This window comes from Balaenoptera borealis (genome assembly GCF_965194805.1).
Source record: "Balaenoptera borealis genome assembly, chromosome: 2".
Taxonomy (NCBI): Eukaryota; Metazoa; Chordata; class Mammalia; order Artiodactyla; family Balaenopteridae; genus Balaenoptera; species Balaenoptera borealis.
Genome location: NC_138867.1, coordinates 128,012,346 through 128,034,077, shown reverse-complemented (window position 1 = coordinate 128,034,077; position 21,732 = coordinate 128,012,346). Strand labels below are relative to the sequence as shown.

Below are 21,732 nucleotides of genomic sequence, written 5' to 3'. Positions count from 1 at the left end.
AACCAGGTAGGACAAAAGAAAAATAAAAAATAAAAAAAAAAAAAGAGAGAGAAAGGAATCAGGACGGGACCTGAGCCCCAGGGAGGGAGCTGTGAAAGAAAGGTTCCCACACCCTGGGAAGTCCCGCCACTGGTGGGGAAATTAGCCTGGATGGACAGGAAGCTTCAAAGCCTAGAAGGAGAGTGCAACAACTGGTCTGCGGAAGGCAAAAGGTTGAGTAACTTGCACAGATGGTCAGTACTGCCACCCTGCACTCCCCTGCCTGAGATGCTCGTCCACCAGTGCGAGCAGGGGCTGGGTGCTGAAGCTCGGGCTTCCGAGATCAGACCTGGGGACAGGATTGCAGTTAGTAGCGAGGAGACAGCCCGAAGGGGCTGGAGTATGGCAACTGAGGGCGTACGTGGAAGATGCCTGGGCCCACCAGAGAGCAAGGCGCCACTGATGGGGGGTGCATGAGGAGAGAGGCAAGACCACCATAGGAGCTTCTTTCCCTGCACACACTCTCAGGCAACAGAGCACTGTCTACATAAACTCCAGGGGTGGGCATGAGCCACTGCTGCCATAGTGGGCTCCAGAGGCACGTGGGGGCCACCCCCACCTCTGAGAGATGCACGAGCAGGCGCCAATCACTGCGTCCACCGGCACAGAGCCCCAGGAGCACTCGTGGGCTGCTGTACCTACACATCCCCTATCAAGGGGATAATGGCCAGCACAGGCTGAGGAAAGTGGCAACAAGCATCCAAACTAAAAGCAGCCCTCGCGCCAAAAATATTAAACCCACACAAGCTACGCAGGGACACTCCCATGTATAAACAGCCTTCCAAGACTACAGTAGATAATTGTTTCTCTTAAACTCACAGAGTAAGAGAAATGTAAGTAAAATGAAGAAGTAGAGGAACCACTCCCAGTTAAAAGACCAAGAGAATTCCCCTGAAGGAACAAACAGTGAAACAGACCTCTTCAGTCTGACAGACACTGAGTTCAAAAAAAAGGTAATGGGGACTTCCCTGGTGGTCCAGTGGGACCCACACTCCCAATGCAGGAGGCACAGGTTTGACCTGTGGTCAGGGAAGTAAGATCCCACATGCTGTGCAGCACAGCCAAAAAAAAAAAAAAAGGTAATGAAAATACTGAAAGGATTAAGAAAGGCTATTGAAAGAAACTCAGATTACTGTGAAAAGGAAATAGAAACCATAAGGAGGCGCCACAAAAAATTAGGAAATTCATTTGCTGAGAATAAAGGGAATGAATGGCAAAATGAACAGTGCAGAAGAACAAAGAAGTGATCTGGAAGATAGAATAATGGAAATCACCCAATCAGAACAGTACACAGAAAGCCAAATTAAAAAAAAAAAAGAAAGCAATAAAAGAGGCCTATGGGATAATATAAAGCATGCCAATCTATACATAATAGGGATTCCAGAAGGAGAAGAAAAAGAAAAGAAGACTGAAAATGTATTTAAAGAAATTATGGCTGAAAACTTCCCCAACCTGAAGAAGAAAACAGATATTCAGATATAGGAAGGACAGAGGATCCCAAACAAGATGAACCCAGACAGACCTACACCAAGACATATGATAATAAAAATGGCGAAAGTTAAAGAAAGGATTCTAAGGCAGCAAGAGAAAAACAGAGTTAATCACAAGGGAACCCCCATAAGGCTATCAGATGATTTCTCTACAGAAACATTGCAGGCCAGAAGGGAGTGGCAAAATATATTCAGTCTTGAAAGGGAAAAATTTGCAACCTAGAATACTCTACCCAGCAAGATTATCATTTAGAATAGGAGGAGAAATAAAGAATTTCTCAGACAAGCAAAAACTAAAAGAATACAGTGATATTAAAACCTACCCTAAAAGAAATATTGACAGGTCTTCTCTAAATAAAAAAAGCAAGAAGGGGGCTTCCCTGGTGGCGCAGTGGTTGAGAATCTGCCTGCTAATGCAGAGGACACAGGTTCGAGCCCTGGTCTGGGAAGATCCCACAGGCCGCTGAGCGACTGGGCCCGTGAGCCACAACTACTGAGCTTGCACGTCTGGAGCCTGTGCTCCGCAACAAGAGAGGCCACGATAGTGAGAGGCCCGCGCACCATGATGAAGAGTGGCCCCCACTTGCCGCAACTAGAGAAAGCCCTAGCACAGAAACGAAGACCCAACATAGCAATCAATCAATCAATTAATCAATAAAATAAATCTTTAAAAAAAAAAAAAGCAAGAAGGTATAGGAAAAAGGAAATCACAGTTGGAAAGTAAATCACTTAAATAAGTCAGTATACAGATCAAAAAGAAATAATATCTATTTGTGAAAGTGATGATAAACACAAGGAACAAAGAAAAGATAAGCGTGAAGATGTAAAAGGGACATCAAAATCATGAAATCTGGGGGACAAGAGTAAAAAAAATTTAGATTCTTTTTTTAAGAATGTGTTTGACCCTGTATGTCTAAAGCAAGCGGATATAGGAAGGGGTTAACATACTTGAAAAAGAGGGTAACCACAAATCAAAAACATACAATAGATTCACAAAAAACAAAAAGAACACAAGCATAAAATAAAAGGAAATCATCAAATGACAAAAAGTAAAACAAAAAGGAACAAAAAAGAAAAATAGAGCCAGCAGGAAAACATGGTTTAAAATGGCAATAAACACATATTTATCAATAATCACCTTAAACGTCAATGAATTAACTGTTCCAATCAAAAGACAGAGTGGCAGACTGGACTAAAAAACAAGAGCCTACAATATGCTGCCTATGAGACCCACTTTAGGGCAAAGGACACACATAGACTGAAAGTGAGGAGATGGAAAAAGATATTTCATGCAAATGGAAATGACAAGAAAGCAGGGGTCGCAATATTCATATCAGACAATATAGACTTTAAAACAAAGGCCATAAAGAAGATAAAGAAGGACATTATATAACGATAAAGGGATCAATACAAGAGGATATTACACTCATTAACATATATGCACCCTATACAGGAGCACCTAAATACATAGAATATTAATAGACATAAAGGGAAAAACTGATAGGACTATGATAATAGTAGAAGACTTTAACACCCCACTCATATTAATGGACAGATCTTCTAGACAGAAAATCAATAAGGCAACAGATTCAAAATGATACAACAGAACAGTTAGACTTGGTTATTTCAGGACATTACATCCAAAAAACCCAGAATACACATTCTTTTCAAGTGCACATGGAACATTCTCTAGGACTGACCACATACTAGGGCACAAAATTAACCAACAAATTTAAGAGTATAGAAATTAGTGCAAGCATCTTCTCCGACCACAATGGCATGATAGCAGAAATTAGCCACAGGAAAAGAAATGAGAAAAAAAACGATTACATGAAGACTAAACTACGTGTTACTAAAAAACCAATGGGTCAACGAGGAAATCAAAAAGGAAATTTAAAAATGCCTTGAGGCAAATGACAATGAAAACACAACCATACAAAATATATGGGATGCAGCAAAAGCAGTTCTTAGAGGGAAGCTCACAGCTATACAAGCCTTCCTCAAAAAAAAAGAAAAATCTCAAACAACCTAACCTACCACCTAAAAGACTTAGAAAAAGAAGAACAAACAAAACCTAGTCAGCAGAAGGAAGGAAATAATAGAGATTAGAGAAGAAATAAAATAGAGATTTTAAAAAAACAGAAAAAAAAAAAACGAATAAAACCAAGGGCTGGTTCTTTGAAAGAGTAAACAAAATTGACAAACCGCTGGCCATTCTCACCAAGATGAAAAGAGAACACAAATAAACAAAATAAGAAACAGAAAAGGAGAAATCTCAACTGATACCGCAGAAATACAAAAAACCACAAAAGAATACTATGAACAATCATATGCCAACAAATTCAACAACCAAGAAGAAATGGACAACTTTCTAGAAACATACAGCCCACCAAAATTGAATCAAGAAGAAACAGATAATTTGAACAGATCAATCACTAGAATTGAAATAGAATATGTAATTAAAAAAACTATCTACAAACAAAACTCCAGGACCAGATGGCTTCACAGGCAAATTCTACCATACATACAAAGAAAAACTTTTACTGATCCTTCTCAAACTCTTCCAAAAGACTGAAGAGGAGGGAACACTCCCAAAGATATTCTATGAAGCCACCATCACCCTGATACCAAAACCAGACAAAGATTTCACTAAAAAAGAAAACTACAGGCCAATATCTTTGATGAACATAGATGCAAAAATTCTCAACAAAACACTAGCAAACTGAATACAATGCATAAAAAAGACCACACACCACAACCAAGTGGGATTCATCCCAAGTTCACAAGGATGGACCAACATACACAAAATCAATGTGCTATACCACATTAACAAAAGAAAAGACAAAAACCACATGATCATCTCAATAGACACAGAAAAAGCATTTGACTAAATTCAACATCCATTCATGATAAAAACTCTTACCAAAATGGGTATAGAGGGAACATATCTCAACATAATAAAAGCTATTTATGACAAGCCTTCCTGGAAAATCTGGAATAAGACAAGGATGCCCACTCTCACCACTTCTATTCAACATCGTATTGGAAGTCCTAGCTACAGCAATCAGACAAGAAAAAGAAATTGGAAGGGAAGAGGTAAAATTGTCACCATATGCACATGACATGATGCTATACATAGAAAATGCTGAAGACTCCACACAGAAACTAAAAGAACTGATAAATGAATTTAGCAAGGTAGCAGGATACAAGATTAACATACAGAAAGTCTTTACAACAATGAAATAGCAGAAAGCGAATGTGAAAAAAACAATACCTTTTAAAATCACACCCCAAAAAAACCCAAAAAACAAAAAACAAAACTTAGGAATAAACCTGACCAAGAAAGTGAAAGACTTATACGCTGAGAATTAAAAAACATTAATAAAGGAAACTGAAGATGATTCAAAGAAATGGAAAGATATCCCATGCTCTTGGACTGGAAGAATTAATATTGTTAAAATGGCAACTACCCAAAGCGATCTACAGATTTAATGCGATCCCTATCAAATTACCTAGGACATTTTTCACAGAACTATAACAAATAATCCTAAAATTTATATGGAATCACAAAAGACCCAGAATTACTAAAGCAATCCTGAGGAAAAGGAACCAATCAGGAGGCATAACCCTTCCAGACTTCAGACAATACTTCAAAGCTACAGTAATCAAAACAGTGTGGTACTGGCACAAAAACAAACAGATCAACGGAACAGAATAGAGAGCCCAGAAATAAACCCACACCCTTATGGCCAATTAATCTTCAACAAAGGAGGCAAGAATATACAATGGGAAAAAGAAAGTCTCTTCATCAAGTGGTGCTGGGAAAGTTGGACAGCTGCCTGTAAATCAATGAAGTTAGAACACACCCTCACACCATGCACAAAAATAAACTCAAAATGGCTTAAAGACTTAAATATAAGACAAGACCCCATAAAATTCCTAGAAGAGATTGTAGGCAAAACATTCTCTGACAGAAACTGTACCAATGTTTTCTTAGGTCTCCCAAGGCAAGAGAAAATAAACAAAATAAAAACAAAAATAAACAAATGGGACCTAATCAAACTTACAAGCTTTTGCACAGCAAAGGAAACCATAAACAAAACGAAAAGACAACTTATGGAATGGGAGAAAATATCTACGAACAATGTGACCAACAAGGGCTTAATTTCCAAAATATACAAACAGTTCATACAACTCAACAACAACAACAAAAAAACCAAACAGCCAAATCAAAAAATGGCCAGAAGACCTAAATAGACATTTATACAAAGAAGACATATAGATGGTCAATAGGCACATGAAACGATGTTCAACATCACTAATTATTAGAGAAATGCAAATCAAAACTACAATGAGGTACCACCAACTCACACCAGTCAGAATGGCCATCATTAAAAAGTCTATACACAATAAATGCTGGAGAGGGTGTGGAGAAAAGGGAACCCTCCTTCACTGTTGGTGGGAATGCAAGTTAGTGCAGCCACTATGGAAAACTAAAAAGATATTACCATGTGATCCCACTCCTGGGCATATATCCGGAAAAAGACGTAGTTCAAAAGGATACATGTACCCCCACGTTCACTGCAGCACCACTCACAATAGCCAAGACATGGGAACAACCTAAATATCCATCGACAGATGAATGGATAAAGAAGATGTGGTACATATATACAATGGAATACTCAGCCATAAAAAAATAATGGGACATGCAGCAACATGAATGCAACTAGAGATTACCATACCAACTGAAGTAAGTCCAAAAGAGAAAGACAAATACCGTACGGTATCACTTATATGTGGAATCTGAAGTAGGGCACAAATGAACCTATCTATGAAACAGAAACAGACTCAGACATAGAGAACAGATTTGTGGTTGCCAAGGGGGAAGAGAGGTGGGGGAGGGATGGACTGGGAGTTTGGGGTTAGTACATATTACATATAGACTGGATAAGCAACAAGGTCCTACTGTATAGCACAGGGAACTATATTCAATATCCTGGGATAAACCATAATGGAAAAGAATGTTTAAAAAGGATGTATATATGTATATAACTGAGTCACTCTGCTGTACAGCAGAAATTAACACAACATTGTAAATCAACTATACTTCAATAAAAAAATTTTTTAAAAAATGATATTTCAGTTTTTACCTATCAAATTGACAAAATTTAAAAAATTATAATACTAATCTACAAAAAGTTCCTAAAGTTAATAAGTGAGTTTTGCAAGGTCACTGAATAAAATCAATAGACAAAACCCAATTGTATTTCTATACTAGCAATGAACAGTTAGAAATTGAACCATGTCATTTAGTATAATCTAACAAAATATGTACAGGAACTATATGCTGAAAACAACAAAACACTGACGAGAAGAACAAAAGAATGTAATAAAATGGAGAGACAGACCATGTTCGTGGCTTGGAATACTCAGTATCTTTAAGCATGTCAAACTTCCCCAAACTGATCTACAGATTTAACACAATCCCAATTAAAATTCTAGCAGGATTCTGTAGACACTAACAAGCTGATTCTAAAATTTATATGGGAATGCAAGAAACTAAAACAGTTAAAAAAAAAACAAGGTTGGAGGATTCACACTACCTGACTATAAGACTTACTACAAAGCTGCAGTAATCAAGACAACGTGCGGTATTTGCTAAAGGATAGACAGCATAAACCAATAGAACAGGGTGCAGAAATAGACCCACACATACATGACCAATCGATTTCCAATAAAGGAGCAAAGGCAATTCAAAGGAGAAAGGACTACTTTTCAACAAATGGTGGAAGAAATGGATGTCCAAATGGGAAAAAAAAAAACCCTCAATCTGGGCCTCATACTTTATATAAAAATCAATTAAAAATGGATTATAGACTTAAATATAAACCATAAATTATAAAACTTTTAGCAGAAAACATAGGAAAAATACTCATGATCTCCACCTAGGTAAAGACATCTTAGCAATAACATCAAAAACAATCTCTAAAAGAAAAAATTGATGAATTGATCTTTATCTTAATTAAGTACTTTTGCTCTGTGGAAGATTGTGTTAATAGAATGAGAATACAAGCCACAGACCATAATAAAGTATAAAGTATCTGCAAATCACTTATCTGACAAAGGATGTGTATGCAGACTATATAAAGAACATTTAAAACTCAACAGCAAGAAAACAACCCAGTTCAATGGGCCAAAGATGGAACGGGTACTTCACCAAAGAAATACAGATGGCAAATAAACCCATGAGAAGATGCTCAACATCTTAAGTCACTGAGGAAATAGAAACTGAAACCACAATGAGTTACTACTACACACACCTATTAGAATGGCTAAAACACACACAAAAAACTAGACACTACCAAGTGCTGACAAATGAAGCAAACTGGAACTCTTACCCATTGTTAGAGGGAATGCAAAATGGCACCAACATTTAGGTAAACGGTTTGGCGATTTCTTATAAAATTAAATATACACTTACCACATGGTGCAGCAATCTGACTCCTAGGGTATTCACCCAAAAGAAATGAAAATTTTTGTTTACACAAAAGCCTATACATGAACAGATGTAGAGAACAAACACGGATACCAAGGGGGAAAGGGGGGGTGGGGTGTGGAATGAATTGGGAGATTGGGATTGCCATATATACACTATTGATACTATGTATAAAAGAGATAACTAATGAGAACCTACTGTATAGCACAGGGAACTCTACTCAGTGCTCTGTGGTGACCTAAATGGGAAGGAAATCCAAAAAAGAGGGGATATATGTATACGTATAACTGATTCACTTTGCTGTATAGCAGAAACTAACACAACATTGTAAAGCAACTGTACTCCAATAAAAAAAAAAAAAAAGCCTATACATGAATGTTTACAGCAACTCTATTCATAACTGCCAAAAACTGGTAAAATCCCAAACGTCCTTCAAGGAGTGAGCAGATAAATCAAGTGTGGTGCTCCACACAACGGAAAGCTACTCAACAATAAAAAGGAACAATCTACTGATACAAGAACAATATGGATGAATTTCAAAGGCATTACACTTAGTGAAAGAAGCCAAACTCAAAATGGTACTATGGATTTATATGATGTTCTGGAAAGATAGAACTATATGGAATGAAGAAAATATCAAATGGTTGCTAGAGGTTAGGGGTGAGGGGTGGTTTTGATTACAAAGGGACAGAAAAAGAATGTTTTGAGGTGATGAAACTGTTCTATATACTGACTGTGGTGGCAGTTACACAACTCAGTGCATTTGTCAGAACTCACAGAACTGCACAACAGCCAAGCAAATTTTACTGCATGTAAATTTAAAGTTAAAATTAAAAAAATATATATAAACCCTAGGTGTTACAGGCTGAGACAGACTGCAGGGAAATGGCATTCTCATTAACTGTTGACAAGAGCATAAAGTAGTACAAACTCAATCTGGCAAAACAAGACAATAAAAGCATGAATTCAAAATAAGGCACCATAAGGTTCTGAAGACAAGGAGAATAATAAATACTCTTTAATCTTCAGCACTCCATTCTACATATAAAACCCAAGACTCAAATTTTCAGAGTGGTTGGTACATGGTCAGTGTTCAATGAATGATGCTGATGAATGAATGGAAGGAAAGGGTGAACATGCAGCAATTTCACTTTTGAGCATTTGCCCAAAGGAAATAATTAAGGCTGTACAAAAGACTTAATTATTAAGAGGACTCTAAAATGCAACATCACACACTCCTTAAAAATGGTCATGTATTTATTTCTCCACTTGCTGGCATAGGAAGATGTCCATGATACATCGCTGTTATTTAAAAAGAACACTCCAAAACAACATCCAGCACAGCCCCACTTTTGTTCAAAGAAAAACTATAGATCTATAAATCCTGTATCTTCTTTTATTCTGCAGGGATGAGTAACACATCTGAGAGACTACAGAGCACAATGTTAAGTGTTCATCTCATGGCAGTAGGATTGCTAGTGATTTTTAGTTTCTTCTTTTTACTTGTCAGCATTTTCTGTTTTTTTCCACAACGAAGATCTGTTATTTTAAAATTAACTTTGTTTAAAGAGCACTGATAAGAGAGTCCTAACACTTCTGAGATAAACAGAATCTTCTGGGGCTGAGATATCCAGGAGGAAAAACGACCTCTTCCTCAGAAGCCCTATCTGAGAGAGGATCCAGTCTGAAAGGACTAGAGGTCGGACCCACAGAGGCTGTTCTCAAACATGCCCTCTGAGGGAAAAAAGGCTGGCACCCACCTGTATAGATGTCCATGAAGCTGTGCAGGGCCAAACAATGGGGATTCAGACACATCTTCACCTGGGCAGTCACCACCTGCAGCCAGCTGGCTGTCAGCAACCAGCACTCCTGGGGCCCGGCCAGGGAGCTAGTACCAAGAACATCAACAAAAAACAGAAGGGAAATCAACTTAATGCAGTTCCTGGGCTCAATGATCAATGGCAAAAATCCTCAAGACTTTAAATATAGTAGGCAAATGAAGGTGTTGGACCTTGCGTTCCAAGGATTTTCTAGGTGGGTGTTCCCACTTCGCTGGAATCTGGCCTATAGAATCACCCCTAAAGTTAATATAATTCTGAACTTATTACCCAATTTAACCAATCCCAATGAATTCCTAAATCCAAGCATTATGCCAGGCAATCCAGAAGTAAACTAAATCCTAAGTTGGTGATAGTAACATTTCAATAGAAATGATGGATAATCACTATTATCATTATTATTTTATTTCTGACAATTGGAAAAGTAAAGGAAACCTAAGAAAAGCTGAGAAGAACATCTTCAAAGGTTATAGCCTTAAAGGTATTTGAAGAAAGGGGCAATACGGGCCAAGTAAGATGGGGCAGCTAGGGAAGGGTAAATCTGAAAGAGGTGCTTACTTTTGTCCCCCTTTGAACAATGGGCTGCTACAGAGAAGGCACTGCGTGGATGGAGACTCATAATAATTCGACCAAGAAGTTTGCTCGATGGTGACCGTCTCCTCACTCACGTTGGACAGGACGAGTCGAGAGCTATTGAGTTCATGAATCAAGGCAAAGACCTCAGCCAGCTCTGATTCATTCTCAGGAATCTGCAGGACTTTGCGCAGCAGCTGCAGCGTTGACTGGCGCTGGATCTCCCTCTGGGCTGCGCTCAGGGGCTCTGTGGCGCTCAGCACATCCGAGAGTGGTGAGCTCGCCTCCTGAAGAGAGTGGATCGATCACTAAGCGCCCAGGGCACAAAGAGCCAGTGTGAGGCGAAAACCATGAGTGGCAGAGGGATGGGCCCATGACTGCGAGGTGGGAAACCTAGGTTCCTAACCAGCTCAGCTAATAACTCACTGTGTGACTCACAGCAGGTGTTTTCTCTCTCTAGCGCTGTTTCTCTACCAGTAGAATGAGAGGATTATACACACCTCTTGGTAATGGTTTCAAAAGTCAGCTCCCATTCACCGGGTATTGGGTTTGGAGGATTAACAGTCCAGGGGTTCAATTCTGGTTAGGCCACTGAACAGCTATATACATGGGTGACCCACAGCAATTTACTTAATCTTCCTGAGCCTCAATTTCCTCACCTACAAAATGAAGGATCAAAATACTAATAATCTCCTAGAGTTGTTGTACAGTAAATTAGATAGTATTGCAACAAAAATTCTATGAATGGTAATTCTGATTTATAAACAAGTACCTGTGCAGCTTAAAGCATTTATCTTTAATAGTGTGTGGCTTCTTGGTACAAGGGAACTTTATACACCAGTCAGAGGCTTCCAGGAAACAAGGTTCTGAAACACTCACTGAAACAGGTCCTTCTGAGGCAGGTCCCTTTTCAATGGAGGTCCCTCCCTGATCCCTTGTGCAAATGCAGCGTGAATCAAGCCCTCCTTCTTGCGCCCAGAGTCTACTCCTTTACTGCAGATTTCATTTTCTCACAGTTGGTAAACCAGTCCCCTGCCCTGCTTATTTACTGATTCCCAATACCACCATGAGGGCACACAAAAGATGCTAATTCATATTTGCTGGACACATTATTTTGTTTTATAGAAGTTAACTGCTTAGTAACAACTTATTACTCAGTATACCTACGACAACTCGTCTCACTATCTGTAACAGTTTGGTTACCTATCTTTCCCCCCAACTAGACTGTAAGCTCCTAGAGGGAAGTGGCCATGTCTTATTCATCTTTGTAGCCCCAAAAGCCTGACCAATAATAGGCATTCAATACACATGCTTGCTGAAAGAAAGAATGAATGAATGGCTGTAGAAGAGCTGAGTGACACTAGAATGAGTTGCCCCAGGAGGCTGTGTGTTCCCAGTCATGACTATGTTGAATCGTGGGCTGGAAGATCGGTTGGAAAGCGTACTATCCTTTGGCTCTGAGCCACAGATGAAAGATGGAAAGGAATGAAGATCATTCCAGCCCAGAGATGTTGTGGTCTTAATTACAGCCACTGGCAACAAACTGCACAGGAAATGTATGGTCACCAGGGGACTCCAAAGAGAAGGCACACAAAGGACCTTGGGTTTCTGACCAGTGTTTTATTTTGTGGAAAACAATAATTATATTTTGCTTCTCCAAAATTTAGAGAATTAGAAGGTGAGGGAACGTCTGAAGATGAGGGTCATGGTGGTAAGCGGCTACCAGTTAGCCGAAGACAGAAGAATATAATAAGAGTGGGATTTGAAACCAATTGGCAAAAGGTGCCTAGATAACTCCTGTCTAACCTGGAAAGTTAAGTCACCTCATCATTGCAGATCTAGAGACCAACATCCATTTTCACACTGCAAGTCACATCAACAGCTACAACGAAACAGGAAAAAGGAATGTTCAGAGCCATCTACCTACACAGAACTCAATTCCATTCCATAATCATGGACTGACACATTATATATGCAAGCTCCAGCATCAGAAGTATAGGGACTGGGAATTCCCTGGGCGGTCCAGTGGTTAGGACTTCTCGCTCTCACAGCTGAGGGCCCGAGTTCAATCCCTGGTTTGGGAACTAAGATCCCACAAACCACGCGGCCAGTTGGGGGGAAAAAAAAAGGAAGTAGTATGGGGGCAACAGACACACCTGTCCTACAAGTAATCATGGTCTCACAGGGAGCTAACAGGGAGTCAAGACAGGGTGTGGTCAATATTTTCTATTTCTCTACGCTTCCTTAGAATCTTTATATCCACATTTCTACAGAGTTCTAATTAGAGTACCCATACCATCTAAATTTTTTCACTTATTCGATCATAAACCATTTCCATTTTGCAGACTAATCTTTATATTTATCTTTTTATGCAGCATCTTAATATTCAGTTATAAAGATATGTTATAATTTATTTTATTTCAATGGTGGACACAGGTTATTTCTAATTTTCTCTGTTGTAATTACAGAATGTATGATGTTCTGGATGGGCTTTAGTTCAGATATTTTGTTTAATTCTGTCTAAAAATATGTATTCTCATATTTGTCAAAAACATGTGTTCTGAATTTGACTCTCAACACCTATCAAGAACCATGAAAATGTGTGTTGTGTGTGTACCAACAGTTTTACTCTGGGAAATTGACTTAAGGAAACAGTTCAAACAAACAAAAAATGTCTGAGTAATACAATGTTATAATGTTTCTTCATACTTTATTTAAATTCTGGGAATGGTAGCATAACTTTATTTTTTGTAACTAATGCTTTACTTTTTTTTTTTTTCTTTTTGCATTTCTATAACCAAATAATTGACATGGAGTTCATTTGGGGTATAAGCTGTAGATCTAAATCAGTTTTCTTTATATTGCACTACAATCATCCCTATTTATTAAATAACATTCACTTTCTTGAAGGAAAAAAAAAAAGACAGGGTGTGGTTGATGCTTTTAACGTGAAGCGGAGCACATTAAACACATGGAGAAACCAAAAGGAAAGCTCACTGCCAGCAGAGGGCACCGTGTGGAAAAACAGAATATGATGGAAGGTATGGAACCATTTTACATGCAATTTCAAGGGTTTACAGATGCCTTTAAGCTCAATTCTGAGTCTTCTCTAGGGCTCATGGCCCTGAGAATAAAATGCCCAGATCTAATCTACCTTGCCTGCCTTGTTTTCCTGATGGGGAAACAAAAATTCAGGAGAGGGAAAGCGAGCAGCTTAGGGTCACTCCCAGGCAGGTCTCTCAATTCCTAGTCTCAGTGTTTTTTTCCTTTATTTTAGTTCCACTTCCCTTTCTCACAAAGATGATAACCTCAGAACACCACCTTAAGCACAGATCTGAAGATCAGGGGGGTGAGATTCATCTGCCAGAAAGCCCCTCCCCTCCGTATGCATAGAAAACTTAGCCTGAGGCAGTACCCGCGCCCCCCCCCCCCCCGCCCCCACCCAGTCCTGTCCACTCCCAAACCCCGTGACCTCCTGACATAACCTTCTGGGTATCTCCCTGGCTCAAGGACATTCAGTGTGACCCCACTGCCTAAAAAACAAACTGCCAGGTCTTAGCATTAAAGATCTTCCATGATATGGCCCCAATATGCCTTTCAAGACTTCTTTTCCATAATCCTCCCCGCACACTCTCTCCTCTAACCCAATGCAACGAACACCAGACTCCCTACCTCTTCACTTCTGCTCATACTAGTCCTTGAGTATATGGCATGCCTTCCCCTTCCACCCACATCCTGCACATCTTGTGAGGTGCAGCTCAGATCTGGAGTAACCAGGCTCCATCTTGGATCCTGACCTCTTGTTCCGCGTGCCATCCTCTTTCCCTGCAAAGCGGATGAATGAGATCTCTCTTCTTACCCTCATCCTAGTCATTCTGTTCCCTGCCTTAGGTGCTACATCTTTCTGTTCACTTAAAAAAATTCACATGTGGAAATTAAGAGGCCCTCTGAAACTGCCTATTTTCCCTGGTTCTAATAAACCAACAAACAACAGAAAAAAACAAGCCCTAAGGAGCCAAGTGGAATGTGTTTTACTATCCAAATAGTTTGGTCCAACTTCAGGGGGGAGGCCTGCCAACACTGCTAGAAGTAAAGCTTTGTGGTTGGCCAAATGCTCTGCAAGAAACCTGAGAAGCAGTTATCTCATCTACAAAGTCCTGGGGTTGGCACTCTGTATTTACCAAAATTCTATTTACAGGCCCTTCACCAGCCTCAGAGCTAAAAGGATGTAACCCTTCCACCCCTCTCTTCTTCAGAATCCTCTTTAAGGCCTGTGTTGGCTTCCCCCCGGCACTCCCGTGAATGAAATCTTGGTCCACTGAGCTAGAAGGTTCTCAGAGATCAAGGTATCTGGTCAGCCCCCTCACCTTGGCAAAGAGGACAAGGAAGCCCAGAAAGAAGGCACTTGCCCAGGTTCAGAACCTGTAACTTGGTTCCAGTTCAGGTGCTAACTACTATTGTGTACTAAGAAATCCTTTTATTTCTCCTGAAGCAGGTCTGCTAACAGAACCCAATCCAAGGCTGCGGGGTGTGTTTGGGGAAGGAACTCACGAGAACCTTGGTGGTTTTCTCAGTCCGGTCTTTGGCAAGGTTAAAACCACAGCTGGGACAAATCCGCGGTTTATGCCGATTGGTGTAGACATAGCTACAAGAGGGATTCTTGCACTTTCCCCGACCTCTTGATGTAGCCAGGCCCAAATCCTAAAAAAGTAAGACTGTAGTTCAATTCTACAAGTCAACTTACACCTGGGCAGAGCCAAGAATCAGGATGACCTGCTATTGGTAAAACAGAGAGGGCAATCACAAAACCATATTTAGACTAACTCTCCAAGAGCCTTGAAGCAAGATACTTTTTCTGCAGCTATCCCCTTTCAGTCTTAATACAGCCTAAATAATTCTGACAAGTCCTTCCCTATCTGTGAAACAAGTGAGTTGAATCTCAAAGGTCAGAAATTCAAATGCCTTCAGGGTCCAGGCAATCAGCAGAGTGAAACAGGCCTGTTCTAACAGAGTGCCAGAGACTGTGGTGAACCGAAGATTTCAAGCTCCAATAAAGATAAATTGTGACTTCTCGACTGTTTAAGCTCAAACCTCTGGCATCTAGACTCCTACGACAAGCTGCAGTCTAATCAGCCGAAGAGAAGGTCCTGGGCAGTTCCCACCAGATGGTATCCCTAGTGGCCTCTCATAGCCAAACGGAAGAGGTAGTGAAGGGATGGATGGCATGGAGAAGGTAGTAATTAGGTCTTTAGAAAAAGAAGCCTGAGCAGCTCTCTAGGATAAGAGAGACACTCTCCCCAAGATCAGGCCAGATGAGGCACTGACCCACCATACTATGCACTGTCTTGTTCCTACTGAATCCTAGCACAGGGCATGGCACAGAGCAGGTGCTCAATAAAGTTTCTGAATTTTTAAAAATCTAGCTGTTTTCTCAAGATCTGTGTACCTTACTCATCCAGGGAAACTGCCAAATGATACCTGGCTGATTGGTACCTTAAGGATCAACAAAATTAGAGAATGTTGAGCAAGAGAAGCCCTAACACGCTTTCTAAACCAACAGAGTATTTTACAGACAGTGAAAACTGAGGACCAGAGAAGGAAAGAGCCTTGCTCAAGGTTAGATGGCATGCTAGCAGCAGAGCAAGAACCACTTTTGGACTAGGTCTTTCGACACCCAGTGCTTATTCCACTGCTCTAGGCTGCTTACCCTGCAAAAGGACGACCCCAGAGTCACACATTCATTTATTGGGATGTTAACATGTGTTATGTTAAAAATTAAAGTGGGGGAGGGAAAACCTTGGTGACAAACACGAGGCTAAACAAAATAAGTTTTTAACTAAAGCACTTCTCAAACCCTTTCAGATACTAGTACTGAATGTGACTCTGTTTTAGGGAGGAAAAAAGTACATTTCTCAAACTTATATGTAGACCACACTTTTGAGGCTAAAAGGTCCAAAGACTGCTGAATGTTGAAGCTAGACTGGATTCTCATCTCCAGCTACTCTCAAAAGAAATATCCTGGTCTCAGCTGGCCTACACTTCATGGATCTCACCTGGGAAAAACAACAAACCTAGATGATTCACCCAGTAGCTATCATTTGTACCAATGACAGGATCTTCAGAATCTATGATCTATCCCTCACCCTACTCTCACTCCCAAGTACCACTCCCCACCCACCTCAGACTCCTACTTACCCTCAACCACACAATCAAACCACCTCTATGTCAACCCATCACCTGTCTGCACTTACCAGTGTGACGGTGCAGCTATACTTATATGGAGGAAACATATCAGGCTTGACCTCTACAACTTTCACCTGAGATGTCCTGTTGGCTGGGCCATTTGGTAGCTGTAGATCAAAACAAATCATTTTAGTGCTTCTGAACCTCAGTCAACCTCCTGAGGTCCTGTGTCCTGAAACAGCTTGAGGAAACAGTTGCCCAGGCATTTGTAGAGCTATGCTCCAAATGAGCCCTCTGAAATGCTAGTCAGCGGTCACCAGCCCACCAAAGGTTGAGTGTCACTTTCAACTCCAGGGGTTCCCACACTCTTTTGCACAACTTCTAACACTGCATATCAGAAACACTATGAGTCAGATTTACAACTACTATCAAGAAAAGCATGTAATAGCTCTATACACAAATATGTGGTAGAATTATGCTGACATAAAGAAGTCTGGGGAATTCCCTGGTGGTCCAGTGGTTAGGACACCATGCTTCCACTGCTGGGGGTCTGGGTTCAATCCCTGGCCAGGCAACTAAGATCCCACAACCTGCATGGCACAGCCAAAAAAAAAAAAAAAAAAACACAAGAAGTTTGAAAGATTATTCACTAAAATGTCACAGGTTGAGGGGAAAATGAAAATCATGGTTGTTTTCCATTTTACCACTATCTATAAAAATTTTCAAATGTTCTATATGGAATGTAAAAAAGAAAAGATGAAGAAAGCATTCTAAATTAAAAATAATTATCCTGTAATAATGAATTTAAGTTAATTTTCAGAACATAAGATTTCATGTAACTTTTTCATGTAACTTAACTGGTTTAAGACTAGTAAAAGGGTTTATGGCTTTTTAACAAATACCCAATTTGCCAATTAAAAGGAAACTACACAGAAGACTGGGAATTTACACACATGAAGGGAATCAAAGGGCTGGAAATCTAGGAAGCAGCTAAAGCAGACTCGATTACTATCCTTCTATTCCCCAAGATCACACATGCACCCAGTGGTGACACCACATTTGGGTGAAAACAGATCAACCTTCAAAGTAGAAGCTGGCTGATAGCCTTGTTGGGGCAAATTTAGAACTATCAAACAAAAGCAGTTACCTGACAGAGAGCACATGGCAAGGGAGATGGCAGACTGATATTCCTATTCCAATTTGGTCCATGTCAGGGTTTTCGATTTCAAACTGAGGGGTTGTGAAATTAACTTAATGGGCTGAAACCAGCATTTTGGAAAAAGAAATGGAAAAATGACTGCATAAAATAAGGGCATAGTTTCATTATACTTTTAATGTGTATATATATGTATATATTTACCAGGCTGTGATGTAGAAATGTGTTTGTTACTGACAGTCATGCTCACAAAAGTGCTGATTTAGGGATCTTTGATCATATTCAAGTCACATGTGGCGAAAGAAATAAAAAAAAATCTAATAATACATATACTTGAACATATACAATTTTGACACCTGGGAAATCTTTAATAGCTCTATCATTAAATGGAATGAATTGTACTGGTTACAAACCAGTACATGGAGAAAGAGCCATGCTTTTAGGTTTAAAAAATTACATTTAAAAGATAAACACAGACAAATGCAGGAAAGGACTTGGCTGAATGAGCGCACACCAGACCATCAATAACAGTTATTTCTGGGTGGCAGGATCAGAAGAGACTTATTTTCTTTCTGCCTTACCTGAATTTTCTTTATTTTCTACAACAACCATGCATTCATTTTTTCTAAAAAGACATGACAACTAAATGCAGCATCTAATCCTAGATCGGATCCCGTACTAACGTAGAAAATGCTATAAAGGACAAAACTGGGTAAAACGGACGAAGCTGGAATACAAATGATAAAGTATCAATGTTTCAGTAACAGAATATCTCTAGTCTTAGGAAATACACACTGAAGCATTAAAGAGTAAAAGGCCATGTTACTTACCTTTAAATTATGTGTATTTTAAACATACACACACACACACACACACACACAATTGGGAAGACAAATGAGCACAAATGATAATGCAAAATGGGCTAATATGTTAACAATAGGTGACTAGGTAAAGAGTGCATGGGTGCTCTTTGTACTACTTTTAGTCTTGCAACTTTTCTTGTTTTAAATTATTTCTAAATAAAAATTTTAAAACATGCATTCATTTTTATAACCAGAAAAAGAAACTAATTAAAAAACAGGTAACTCATTCATGCTAACCCTCCTCCCACAGTTCTACCAGTGTAAGAATAGGCTTTTTGCCTATGGCTTTGAGACACTCAATGGAAGCCCTGTTCTCGGAGAAGCCAGCCCCCCCCACAGATGGCTCCCCCTCTGGGGAAGGGGTCTTACCTTCACCTCACCAGTGCTAGATGGCTGTTGGATGGGCTGGCCCAGCTGCTTCAGCGTGCTTGGCTTCAGGCCACAAGTCCTCACAGAGGGAGTCTTATCTGAGACAACCAGGAGCCAGACTGGTGACTTAAGTGCATTCAGAGTCTCCCTAAGTCTCTCATCTCCATGCTCAACCCCAACTCCTGTCCCCTTCCCTTTAGACAGTCCCTCCTCCCGAGTCTGTCCCAGACCTTACCACTCAGGGGAAAGGCCTGCCTGGCCCTGGGCAGTCCCATGCTGCTGCCTCGACCCACGTTAGCTGGGGCTGGAAGAATTGCTCTCATGGGTCTTGCTGCAGCCAGTAATGAGGGCTTGCCCCGTGCTCTGCCTTTAAGCTCTGAGGCTCTGGACACAGGAATAAGCAGGTCAACTCTGAAAAAAAAACAAGAAGCGAACTCTCCTAGACATTCCAGACCAAGGGGAAGAAAACCAAAGTGCAATCTTCAGATAGCACTTTATTAGAATAGTGTCCTGGTTAAACTGTCAGGCTTTAGACATTAATTAAACCATTAAATAGCTGTGTAACCCTGCACAAGAAATCTTACTCTTCTGTTTACCTCGTTTGTAATACGCAATTACATGTACTTCATGAGGTCATTATGAAGATAAAAAAGTGCAAAACAGTGCCTACAGTGAGGGATATCAATAGCTACTGTAGTTATAACATCTAATCTGCCTCTTATCAGCCCAAGTATTTAAAGTGTATCAGTCTCCCACATGAGGGCAGCAGAGAGACCCTGGAGAACAAGGTTCATGTTTTCTTCAACTTTGTAGCTCGTGTCGAGCATAAAGCCTGCCCATAGAAGGCCTCAATACACATTTGCTAAAGTGCTTCACCTGCCCAAAAGTGCACGGCTTCATTCTCTAAGGACACGGAACCATCTCAAAGTATATTGTTAAATTTTAAAAGACAAGATGTCAAAGTATGTATGTTATGCTACCATTTGTGTAAAGAAAGGTGGGGGAAAAATATATATATACACACACACACAGCTGACCTTGAACAGCACGTATTAGGGGCACTGACCCCCATGGAGCCAAAAGTCCACTGATAAACTTCACAGCCCTCCATATCCAGGGTTCCACATCTGGCAGATTCAACCAACTGCACACCATGTAGTACTGTATTACATACGTAATGAAAAAAATCCACGTGTAAGTGGACCCATGCAGTTCAAGTCCATGTCTATTCAAGAGTCAACTATGTACGTATATATATATCTGTGTACACACATGTATTTTTTCCCTACCTTTCTTTACACAAATGGTAGCGTAACATACATACTTCGACATCTTGACTTTTAAAATTTAACAATATTAATTATAAACACACATACACTCCTATTTGTTTGCATATACTTAAAATTATCTCTAAAAACACAGAAAGTTGGGAATATTGTCTCTGGGAAATGGGAATGGAGCACTCAAGGATGGGACAGAAAGGACATTTTTTTCAGTATATATTCCTTACACCTTTTCAGTCTGAACTATGTGAATATATTTTCTATTCAACAATAAAAGTTTTTTAATTGTAATAATATAAACCAGAATTTCTAAACCTTGGCACTACTAACATTTTGGGCCAAATAATTCTCTGTTGCAAGAGGCTGTTTAGCAGCATCCTTGGCCTCTACCCACTTGATGCCAGTAGCACTCCCTCCCCAGTTGTATCAACCAAAAATGTCTCCAAACATTGCCACAATGTCCCCTGGGGCACTGTTCCCCTTTGAGAACCAATGATATAAACAAAAAAGAGCCTTCCATTTTACGACCATAGCTGCCTCTGTAAAGGAGCTACATACATGGAGAATTCAGTCAAGCCTCTTAAGGTGAGAAAGCCTTTAAGGACGGAAGGAAACACAGCCCACACTTACGGACCTCTCCTATCTGCAAGGCACTGGGCTGCAAGCTTTACACACAATCTTTTTCAGGCTGTATGGTCAGCCATTGAGGATACGATTTTTTTTTATAACACCCAACTGAAGATTTTTCAGAGGGGAAAATGGGTATGAAATGACTATGCCCACGGTCAAACAGAAGCCCTGGACAAAGTCACAACCAGAATTTAGTTCTATGACCACCAGGACAGGAATCTTTATTATATAAAGATGCCTTAATAAGGCTTCTCTTTCCAAATGTAGTATCCAGAATTGGATGCTAGGTTTGTAACATTGCCCACAGCCTGTACCAACAAGACTCTGTAATAACTGCTTTAGGGAGACTGACAAGAAGAGATGTATAAGGAACGGGACAGCAGTGAATAGACAGCAGAGTGTAGGAGGAAAAGCAAATCAACGTCTCTAGGCCTCAGCTTCTGTATCTCTAAAATAGAAACCATGAATTGGGCTCTGCTATCTCTCTCAAGAATGCTGTAAGGACATGGGACAAAATAAACGTAGGGCACTTCACAAGCTGCTGTTCTAAACACAATGCTGTAATTATATATTACACACTGGGGGACTTCCCTGGTGGTCCAGTGGTTAAGAATCCATCTTGCAATGCAGGGGACGCCGGTTCGACCCCTGGTCAGGGAACTAAGATTCCCACATGCCGCGGGGCAACTAAGCTCACGCACCACAACTACAGAGCCCGCGTGCCACAACTGCAGAGCCCACGTGCTCTGGAGCCTGCGCGCCACAACTAGAGAGCTCGCATGCTGCAACTACTGAGCCTGCAAGCCCTGAAG

General features: G+C 40.2%; 1 protein-coding gene across 8 annotated transcripts in view; it reads right to left on the bottom strand.

The window, feature by feature from the left end:
- Positions 1-21,732, bottom strand: part of HMGXB3 (HMG-box containing 3) — a 61,996-nt gene that overhangs the window by 19,908 nt on the left and 20,356 nt on the right. For 6 of the 8 annotated variants that reach the window (XM_082381446.1, XM_082381447.1, XM_082381440.1 and 3 more), the window contains 6 exons: positions 19,243-19,418; positions 19,008-19,105; positions 16,688-16,786; positions 14,988-15,137; positions 10,422-10,723; positions 9,786-9,913 (listed from right to left, as the gene is read on the bottom strand). In XM_082381446.1, coding sequence (XP_082237572.1) covers positions 9,786-9,913; positions 10,422-10,723; positions 14,988-15,137; positions 16,688-16,786; positions 19,008-19,105; positions 19,243-19,418 — 953 coding nt within the window. The remainder of the gene's footprint in view (positions 1-9,785; positions 9,914-10,421; positions 10,724-14,987; positions 15,138-16,687; positions 16,787-19,007; positions 19,106-19,242; positions 19,419-21,732) is intronic. The other 2 variants (XM_082381441.1, XM_082381443.1) reach the window with 2 other exon arrangements.